Source organism: Hordeum vulgare, chromosome 1H (assembly GCF_904849725.1).
Source record: "Hordeum vulgare subsp. vulgare chromosome 1H, MorexV3_pseudomolecules_assembly, whole genome shotgun sequence".
Taxonomy (NCBI): Eukaryota; Viridiplantae; Streptophyta; class Magnoliopsida; order Poales; family Poaceae; genus Hordeum; species Hordeum vulgare.
Window position 1 is genome coordinate 324,992,645 of NC_058518.1, and position 11,479 is coordinate 325,004,123.

General features: G+C 40.6%; 1 protein-coding gene across 1 annotated transcript; it reads right to left on the bottom strand.

Moving 5' to 3' along the window:
- Positions 1-2,679: 2,679 nt before the first annotated feature.
- On the bottom strand, positions 2,680-10,580 carry LOC123433943 (chaperone protein dnaJ 13). Its single transcript, XM_045115484.1, has 13 exons — positions 10,203-10,580; positions 8,972-9,258; positions 8,215-8,412; positions 8,029-8,143; positions 6,742-6,828; positions 6,132-6,220; positions 5,923-6,007; positions 5,465-5,518; positions 5,199-5,279; positions 4,966-5,043; positions 4,304-4,543; positions 3,104-3,211; positions 2,680-2,976 (listed from the first exon to the last, which is right to left on the bottom strand). The coding sequence occupies exons 1-13, from the start codon at positions 10,344-10,346 to the stop codon at positions 2,920-2,922; spliced, it is 1,623 nt and encodes a 540-aa protein (XP_044971419.1). The 5' UTR covers positions 10,347-10,580; the 3' UTR covers positions 2,680-2,919.
- Positions 10,581-11,479: the final 899 nt, after the last annotated feature.

Consider the following 11,479-nt stretch of genomic DNA (forward strand, 5'->3'; position numbering starts at 1 on the left):
TTTTTAAAAAATACAAGATTTGAAATTTTTGGTTTCAAAAATATCTTAAAATAATTGTACAACTAAATAAGGATGTGAGCCATATGTGTGTAAAAATTCAGGTTGAAGTACTTTATAACACGAGCTCTAAAAAAAAGATAAATTCATGGTCTGAAAAAGATGAATAGTATCATGTGTTAAGTCTTAGATTTGTCTTTTTTACACATCTTTCATTTTAATGTATTTAGTTCTGAAATTTTACACACTTATGTGTTATACCTTCATCTATCCACCATGTACTTTTTCTTGTCAGAATTTTTTAAAATGTGTAAATACGAATTTTCACAAAATTTAGATCTCGCATTTCGAGGCCTCTATGGAGCTCGGCCTCCAAACGAAATATCCATTCGGATGAGGCTGTTCACGGATCTAATAAACCCGGACGGAGGGAGTACTAGTGAGCACGTAAGGGCATCTCCACCCCCCCTCCCCCCCCCCCCCCCCGCCCTTTTCTACCATCGGCATCGAAAAAACGATCCAGTCGTGCCCTCAGGACACCGAATTCCGCCGCTTCGGCCCATTTTTTGGCCCAACGATCCCAGGCGGAATGCAGCGCAGTGGGGGCACTTGGGGGCTCCGACGGAAGGAGAAGTGGTGTGTGGGCCACCACTGTCAGGCGAGAAACGCCTTTTCCCGCCCAGGTTCAACCCGCGAGCGGAAGGACGACACTTCCCCTTTCGTCCACATGCCGATCCCAGCGCCACCCACCTGCCCACGACCGTTGCTCTGGCACTACAAAGGTCATCCCCCTGTCGGAAAGAGAGGGTTTCGCCGCGATAGCCTCCATCCCATTCCTGGGCAAGCTCTCGAGGACTCCGACCACGCAAGCGGGGATACCGACGGCTGCCCACCCACCACGCCCATGAGGTATTCGGCGATAGACTCCGATGAAGAGGAGGCGTTCGCGGCTCTGATGGAGGAGGAAACCGAGACCGAGGCCGAAGCTCAAGAGAACCTCATGATCCTCGCCGCTCTCGCCGACCTGTTCGCGAAGAATGCAAAGTTGCGGCGAGGTGGCTCGGCGCCGGGCTGCCGCAAGAGCAAGCAAAAGCATCGAATGGAGGGTTATTGATTGCTCTACGCCGACTACTTCGCTGACGCTCCACTGCACGGTGATAAAGTATTTGAGCGTCGTTATTGGGTGGGTCGAAATCTCTTCCTCAAGATTGTGAATGCCATCCGGGAGTTCAACAACTATTTCATTTGCAAGAAGGATTACATTGACACAGTTGGATTCTCCTCACTTCAGAAGTGCACGACAACTATGAGGATGCTTGCATACGGAGCTTTCGGTAATATACAGGAAAACTATGGACGCATATTTGATATGTTTTAATTTGTGTTCGAATTATAAGCGTGCTTCATTAAACTACTTGATTTGTATTGATTTTTGTCATGAACTATATGATAAAAAATGTATTTTTGAATTTATGTCGAAGTGTGCCGAATTTATGTTTAAAATCGACAATTGGGGGTCAAACTTGGGGCGACGGCTGGAAACCAAAGCTCCTCTCCTCACGGCGAAAAAAGCGTCGACCGACAAACCTCCAAGAAGCGCTATTTAACGTTTTTGGGGGTCGAACGGCTGGAGATGATCGGAACGAGCAGGTGTAATATTTCATGTCCCTCGTGGTTGTGCTTCGATTTCGTAGAGTCATCCAGCCAAACCCAGCTCGCGGTTTCATTCTCTCGACCGTCTGCTTTAACCCCGGGGCGCAAGATAAAATTGGACCCATCACTTGAGCCGGCCACAAAAGCATCGGACCGACAAAGCATGCACTGTCTCGAATCAAGGGAAAGGCTCCGTACCAAGGATCTGGATCCGCAATCCAGCTTCATGTCAATTCTAAACACTGCATCAGCAAACAGCAAGTGGGAGAGGCCTGCAAGACGCATTTAACAAAGCTGTTTCCCCTGCTAATAAGTGGTGTTTTAGTTACCCTGCCTTTTTGTAGCCTGCATGACTAAGCAACTTAGACCCCAAGCCTTGATCTGGTCCAAATCTAAAGCAAATGGAGAATCTCCCTAAAGAAACCACGCACGCGGTCAGGTCGGTCTTGGTCGACAGCAGGTTAACGCAAATGCGATCCACTGAGCAGCCGAAGAATCCACCGTCAACCTGCCATGCCATGTAGTAGACGATGTGTTCGCCGGTCTCGGGAACATGGTAAAGACAGGGGCACAGCTCCAGCAAAACAGATGCGCTAATCCTCTCCTCACCTGAACCAACCATGTTATTTGCTTCGGTACAGGGAGTTAGTGATTACTCTTAGCGTTTGGTATCTATGCTTGCTTATAGTTTATGAGGTAAGGTGATGCATCAAACGATGGATTTGCGTACCTGCCAGTGCCAGCAACTGAAATGATGATTCGCATGCAAACAATTTGTCTAGCAGCTGAGTTCAGGTTTTGAGCAGATGCATGCGAAGCCAGCACGTTATGAGACAATGAGACGACATATGACCCAAACAAAAGAGAAAAGATGCTTGCCAAGGTTATAATGCTAGACCAAACACAGAAGGTGAAGCAACACTGGAACAAAGCATCACACTGTCTCACACAAGCAGGCAGACGCATGTGCAGCAAGGAAACGACGGCTGAACCTTCGCAAATCAACAACCAAACATCAACGCAGAGACATACGTCCGCCAACCGAGCTAAATGCTGCGAACCTATTATTGGCTCATCTTATTGTTTGGGGCGTGCCCTCTATCACTCATCTAGGTGGCACAAGCCCACTCATGTATACAACAAAAAGGGGCTCACACAAGGAAATGATACCCAAAACAAGGAAGAGTGTGTCAGCACAACAAAACTATGATGGTTACAGTGCGACTCAACAAAAGTGTTCAAATGCTGCTTTGGATCAATTGTCTCAGGTCAAATCTGATGAATGTCTTGTGGTATCGACAGTGCACCATAATCATCTGCCATTACCTGCAATCAAAGGAAAAAAGCTCAACAATTTTGTATTATTGACAAAGGCACAATACAATCTTCAAGGAAATACAGGCATGCAAACAGATGTATGTAGGAGTAATATGGATGGTAATAATCCTCGTACCTTGTATTGCTGGCCATGGAATAAGTATTCGACAAGCAGTAGCTTCGGATCTCCAGGGCAAGGATCATAGAAGCCCATTATTCCGGACTTCTTTATCCCCTCGTGAAGCTGTAGGCGGTAGAAAGAGGACATTCAGTCAGATAACCAGATACATCTGCCAAATGGTTTAATCCACTTAATCTTAAAGAAGAGTGCAATGGATCACAGCCAAATATAGCCTAGCAGGGAAGCAACAGTAGCATGCGCTAGATCTTTAGCCATATATTTTTTATGTAATTTTCCCTCTGTTTTTTATGCAAGGCGCCCATGCTTCAAAGATTTAAGTTTGACCAACAAAATGTGGGTTATGCGGTACAAAAGTGATGCCATTGGATTCGCATTCAATAGCATTCTCGAGAAATATCACTTTTGTGAGCTGTGACATAAAACCTACATTTTATTGGTCTAATAATTGCTGGCTAAACTGAATCCTGAAACGGGCAGAGGCCTTGAACAGAGTATGAGTTGAAAGTTGACTTGTTGTGACTTGTGAGGCCTATATCAAGTTGCTAGTATATGCGATCATGCAGCAGATATATTCACGATCTCATTCGAAGGTAATGGGGACTGAAGCTGACATGTTCTGACACCCGCATTGAACGCGTATATCTGTCAGATGATTAGTTGCATATATAATATGGAGACCAGCTTTGGTTACCTTACATGTATGCACATGTATTTAGGAAGCAAAACCTATAAAATAAAATGGATACAGGCAAGCTATTCCTCGATTGTCCTATACCTTCAATATCAGAGCATGTTTATGCAATAAGCGGCCTAGTACAGTATAGTGCTCTAACAGACCCAGGAGAACCTAACTAAACCCTCCTCCTGGAGCTTCTATAGTCCAAAGAGGAATTGCTAGCCTAACATACCTTGCTGAAACGAGAAACTGAAGGCAGTAAAAGAAGAACAGAGATTTACTTTACGAAAGATAAATTTTGAATGCATGTGTTGTTTTAAAAATATATGATAACTTTATGACAGCCTCCATTTGCAAGTTGCAATCCACAAGTACCATACTGCTATCATTGGTCTTCTAACAGAAACACAAACCAGAGGAGCAATTACAACAATAAACTAAGAAACATCACGGCTCTTGTCAAGTGCTAGGTTTATATTTCACATAAATAACTTATAAACAATATGACTGGAACATACCTTGAGCTGACCTGCCTCGGTCACGAGGAAGTTGAGTGGGATCGTCACATCTAATACTTGTGAAGCCACATTATCATCTATCTCACTCAACTGACTACTCTCTTTGATCTTTTTATGATTGCCATACAGAGCTTTTGTGATTACCAAACCATCACTCTCCTGCTGTTTATTCTTCTTGCGATTAGAGACGGGTTCCAGCAATCTTTGTGATTTTTTAGCAGCTTGTCTAGCTTCTGTTAGCTATACAGAGAAAGATGTCTTCAGTAAGTACATGATACAGGAAAATACGTCTTCAGTCACTAGATGAGTTAATATCATAAAAAAATACGTATGAAATTTCAACAAGAAAAGCACTGCATCAATGCAGTAGTAGCAGAAACTGAGAAACAACAGTCCGATTTATTATCTACATACATAATAAATTATGTTAAAAGAGAAGTAAATGGCTAGTTACAACTATGCATCTTGCCAAAATGGGCTGACCCAAGCTATTTGTGCCATATAGAGCCTTCACAAACTGAACTAACATGTAACAACCAAATATAGATGACTATTCCTTAACCACGAATATGTGATTCAAACACAAAAGTTAACCAATCTGCCTTTTATGTGATGAAGTAGATAAGCTGGTACATAAGCAAGAACACAAACGCTGATTCTACCTGTGTAGACAAGCTATCCATTTTTTCAAGCGTCTTCTGCTTTTCTCGCCTTAGATAATAAGGCTTCACAAGATATGTCTGTCAAACAATAAGACACCACAGCTTGGCTTTAGTTACCACATTACAGATGCAGCAAAGGTAGCAAAAGTGAGCTGCCTTATCTACATGCAACTATCAGTCTATCACACATTTCTGCCAGGGTAAGAATGCAAGTAGGTCAGGAATATTAGAACCTGAAGTAGAAAATATAGAGTCGAAGGAATAGCAAATGCGCCGGTGACGAATAAAGCATTGAAGTCAGTGGAAAGCAAGACCTGCACAGTAAGTGAAGAATTCAGTGAAACCCAACAAGTTTACAATCTACCCCACTGTGTTATAGGGACCCATAACTGCAAGTAAATGAAACTGGCTTATAGTTATGCAATATTTATGCTACATGTACATCTATACCAGATTAAAAAAAACAGGCAGGATTCAGAGGTGGAACAGCTCAACTTACTGGGATAACTAACTTTTGCCCAGCACGATTCAACTCAAATCTCCAAGTGACACCCTGCATCTCAGAGCAAATAATGAATATTAAGATAACTGGCTGTGTAACAACATGCAACACGAGTCGTTCACAAGCTAGTGAAACTGTTACATGAGATGAAAAGTAGCCAAGATTACATGATCTTGAATGCATGGTTGCTGCATGTTATCAAATAGTATCAGCTGCAATTTCCTAGTAACAATTCATATTCTGGTTTTTGTATTGGACAAACAATGAATATGCAAGAGTTGTTTGCTTCATTACCCATTACTGCTTGGCAGAGGCATGAATCAGTAATTAAGTACTACTGATTCAAGGAGATAAATAAATAAAGTTCTGGCAATATTGCAGACGCAAAAGGAGAAATAAAGAGGGAAACTGAGAACACATCCAACACAGGAGACCTTAGAAGCAAGCATATTCACCTGGATTCCTATATTATAGAGCATCCTTACTGTACTGAACTCTGATATCCTTCTTCCTCCTCCAATTTCAAAATCAAGGGCAGTGCTGCAAATAAGCAGTTCAAGAGAGAAGGGAAAGAAGTTGCAAACTCATATACTGGTTTATCAAAAAAGTGCAAGGCGGTAAGGTTTACATGGCCAGATAGAATTAAGATCACAGCTGTATATACCTTCCAACTCTACCAGCAACACGACCATGGGACTTTGAGGAGAAACGATGGGTGTAATGAGCAGATGCGCCAAATGAATTAGTACCAAACTGGGGAGAAAAGGACGTATATAGTTAATACAGGGAACAGCCTTCAGAGGCAAGTATCCAATTGTTGCCTAATGCAAGTGGTGAAATTGTGAAAAGAAAAATACACAATTAGTTCATGAAGAAAGTACAGTCAGACCAATTCAAATTAAATCGACATATGCAAATCATATTGTCCTTCAACCGCAGATCAGACATATTAAAGCTGAATCAAACAGACTATATTACTTGTTCAGTGGTCCACAATTTACCACAAAGGCAGGTGCATCACAATATATAATGGGGATCTTTTGACTCAGATAATACGGAGTATATAATGGGGAGCTGTGCAAAAGAAAAGGAATGCAGTAGATCATTAGGAACAGAACAATATGACACGATTCAGAACTAGAAATAAATGTTGGGCAAACTTGGAATGCCAACTATATGTTTCCAACAAATCTGTCAATTATTCGCTTATAGATAACCAAGTCGGTTTTCTAAATAAGATTTACGGTTGAGTTATTTATGTAAATGAGAATTACCTTTATTTCTCCTGCCGCAGACCTTTTTTCATCCTTCTTTTGCCATCCGACGGATATATTTGATTCAGTACCAAGGACAAGTTGTATCTGGAGGATGGGAAAAGAATGAAGTAGCATAAGGGCAAAAAAAAACAGCATCAGCTTATCCACACAATATATAGACATAAAACGTAAACAACATGAACAGTCAACCCGTGGTATCAGTACTATACTAGATGATACCCCGCATGCTCTCGTGGAGATGTTTTGCAATACATTTCAACGGAAGGTGAAAATACAAATAATTTGTGGTGTTTGATTGTTGTATATTGTAAAATATTTAAAAACTATAAATAGCATAATAGAATGGAAAATTATCATGCATGTTGAGGTGGCCTTTTTCCTATGCATGGTTGTATGTTGAGGTGAGACTTTTTCCATGCATGTTGCATGTGATGAGGTGGCATTCTTGCATGTTGAGAGAAATAGGTTAGTGGGAGCTAGCTATTTAGATATACAAGATAACCACAAGCATACTATATATAAAGATAAAATGAATAACTATGCCAAGATGTCTCACTGGAGCGTAAACCAGATGACGTAATAATGGCAAAATTTGGATTTGCATGGAACTTGATATTTCTAAATGTAACCCCTCAATATTGTAATTTATCCAGAAAGGTACAATTGACACCTGATTTCTGAGCATGGACTGGAAATGGGGTTCCATAAGTCACTAGTTCTAGGTTATGCGTCAGCTGTAAAATGAACAGTCAACGCCACATATTGGACATGGATCAACTTTTGGATAGTATAATAGTCATGTATTTACTGTCACGCATTAGCTGCATATGGTCTAAAAGTTTGCATAAACCTAATCGGCCAGAGGAACTTTGCACTGCAAGTCCAAAACTAGAAAATATATTGAAGTTAAAGAGATAATGGTTTGCATATAATCATAGTATAGATCATGCACGTGTTGTAATCATGTTTTTTGAGTAGATAAGTTCTCATATTGTTATTGTTGTCCGAAATGTTAACTTAGTTGCTTATGTTAGTCACATATTAAGAATAAAGTGTTTAGGACACATGAAGTGGCGGAGCTTGAGCCAAAAACATGGGGGGCATGGGTTTGAAGGAGGGGCAAACATGATTGTTTTCAGCTGATTTTTAGTGGGAACTAGGCCCAATACAAAGGGATATAGGCTTGTTTTCTTGTGAGCACGCGCGCGGGGGGGGGGGGGGGGGGGGGGGATGAAACTCTGTGACTGGACACATGAAAAGAGCACTAAATACAAGGGGACATACATTGGCAACAGTGTCTTCAGATAATTGGCGAGTCCAGCCATTTGACAGGTTAACAGATCCATCTCTCAATGAGAGAGCAAGTCCAGAAGTAGCTGTTGAATTCGGTGAAATCTGACTGAAGCAGGAAACACCAAAGAATTAGAATGTGAAAAAGGAAAGGAAAACACAGAAAATGCAAATTCTCACCGAAATGTCTGTACTCCAATAAGGGAACGTAGTCCAGCTGTTGCCATAAAGTCTATCGAAGACGCAGAAGACAACTGATGGCGCAGCACAGCAGTTGCTGCACCAGACCCATTTGTACCATTGACGACCAAATTTCCACCAACAGTGACAGTGTTTTGCTTGGATACTGGCAGCTCAATTTCACTAGACATTCCCATTCTATCAATTTTAAAATCAAAGAACTGAATCATTAATGCTGAAGAATATGAGAAATACAGAAGTTAATATGACATCTAAGAAGTATTGATGGACAATATCTAAGTCAAGAGGTTACTGTGTTTATTAGACTTTTAACTCTATGAAACTAGATGTCTAAGAACTCAGAATTGGATGAAAAATAAATAAAACGGAAAGGTAATGATGAATATCAATGACGAACGAATGTAAGTTTCTGCAAGTAAAGCTCTATCATTCTGTATAATCCCTTGTCATGTATAAAAAGGCCAGGACTTATGTCTGCTAAAGGTATATATACAGTTAAAGCATGTTTCATCAACAACAAACATGTCAAAGAATATGAAACAGCACAATATAATTACATCAACAAAATAAATATTAACACATGAAGCCTATGATTACCAAGTTACCGAACTACAATAATTAACAAGATGGTAATAACAAGAACCAAAAAGAAAATGGCTTCTAAGTTATGTTAGGAACCTCGCACCGCATACGAGGACAGAGGATATATCATAGTAAAATGGAAAATACTCTGTACCCTCCCATGACGCCGTCGCCATCCAAATATTGTGGCAGTGAGATATTAGCTAGGATTGATCCAGTGGATCGAGCATGAAAGAAAACTTTCTCTTCCTCCTTACGCCGTCGCAGCTCTTCTAACTGTCGTTTGATTTCTTCGGGTTTATTTAACTTGGGACCAAGTTCCAGACCAGAATTTAAACCTTCCATGCCATAGATATCATAGATCTGTCTTTTGTTCTCATCCGATAGTATCTCATATGCATCACGTATTCGTTGGAAGTTTTCAGTTGCTACATCCTTCATCTATAGAAGCAGAAAAGACAACAAAAGAAGATCCTAGTCAGGTCAGAAGAACTCAGGAATGTAAATTATTGCAGATGAGTTATTCAGCAAAATGCAGATAGCACAAGTGCAAGTCTAACTACCATTGAATGAAATTTTAATCCTAGCAATATTAATATAAATTGCGAATACAGAAAAAACATGTAACGGCATGTCCCTTCTCTAATTTCCATTTATCAAATAACTTTTTCTTTCGCCAAATTGATATTTACAGGATGAATTGGTCTGATCAAAATATAATTAGCAGGATGCCCGTGCTTGTGTTTCTACGGTATGAGGTAATGCCATGACAGGTTGTCACTTGTCACTTCTCCAGTGCTCATGACAGGTTGTCACCTCTCCAATATCCGAACAAAATACGCAAGATAGGTTGTTACCACATAACGAACGAAGACCTGTCCTGTTCCAGACTGATCACAAAAAATATAGGTTTCATTCAACCGGCGTGCGCATTTGACTCAGCATTACCCAGTCTCTTCCTATGATCTTATAATTCTCCTAATAATCTCAGACGTAATCTGATTGATACATGATAAAGGAATAAATTCATACCACGTGAGTTAGCAAATAGAGACATAGACATTGCCCAACCCTTCCCTTTGATCTCTGTCTCTCCTCAAAGGAGAAATACCTACAAACTATAGGATACCAACAGCAATGTCTGTCCGAAGCAACCAACGCCTAATCCAAGCACACGACAGTACAGGATCAAACCAGTGAAACCCAACTGCTTAACGACCTCGAAACAATCAAATTCCCGCACCAATTTGCCCCACCGCACCGCATCCCAAGCTACCGCAATGTCACCACCAGCCAAAAGCCCAAAACTATGGGTGCAGCAACCCTAAGCCACCACTAATCGAATCTCAGCGGCAGCCCGGAGAGAGAGGGGGCGGGAGGGTTACCTGGGGGTCCTGGTACTTGTCGGGGTGGTAGATTTGCGCGAACTGGCGGTATGCCCTGCGGATTTCCTCGTCGGAGGACTCCGGCGAGAGGTGCAGAAGCGCGTAGAGCTCCCTCCCGTCCTCCGGCTCCGGCTCCGGCGCCATGACGCCGTGCGGCTGCGGCGGCTGCTTCTGCTTGCCCGGCACGGCGGTGGGGGGCGAATGGGGCAGGGTTTTTTTTCGGACGCGAGGGTTTATGGTGATTTTCCTTCTTCTTCTTGGTGGATTTGTTGGGGATTAATAAAGAGTTCTTCGATTTCTACTTCCGCCTCAAGACATAGACATCCATCACAGGGTGAAGGAGCTATACTCCCTCCGTTTTCTTTCCTTCGCTGATGAAATAAAATAAAGGAGTCCGTTTTCTCGTCTGGGTGACGGAAAGAAGAGAGGGCGTCGTCGCCGTAAGAAACAGGTACGGTCCCTGACGAAGCGACGAAGTTCGGAAACCTAAACTCATCTCGTATGGGGGCCCCTATGTATCGCTTATAGCGAGACGTAGGAACCCTCGCTTCAAGAAGAGCGCTAGATGGGCCTGCCCAGCTCGCGGAAGGTCCACGGACTCGTTTTTTTTCATGTTTTTTTGCTGTTTTTGCTTTTTTTTACTTCTAATAAATATATCAATAAATATATTTATAAAACAGTTTGAAAGACATTTTATAGCAATGTTAACCAAGTATTTAAAAAGTTAAATGTGTATCGAGAAAATATTTATAAAGTATACAAGAAAATACAGTGGGTATGAAAAAAAGGATCATATACTTAAAAAATGTTAATGAGGCATTCAAAAAATAACAAGTGTTCAGAAAATGTTAATCAGAACATTTTAAAAATAATAAAAGTGTATAAATAATATGTTGACCATGTAATAAAAAATGTCAATCTCATATTTAGAAAAACAATCAAGCATCTGAAAATGTTAAAATGTGTATAAAAAATGTTTATCATGTATTCAAGAAATGTTATATATAAAAATATTAATCAAGCATTTAAAAAATGTTTAAAATATGTATACAAAACAAAATTCCCGTGTATTAAAAAATTATTTAAAATGTATTTATAAAATAATAAACATTTAATAAAAATATTGTTGACATATACAAAAATATAGAATGAAAACCAAAAGAAACAAAGAAATATGAAAGAACCAATGAAAACCAACAAAGAAAATAAAAAATAAAAAATCAAAGAAAATCGGTAAGAACAGTGTAAAAATGAAAAGTCTAATGAAAAAACAAAAA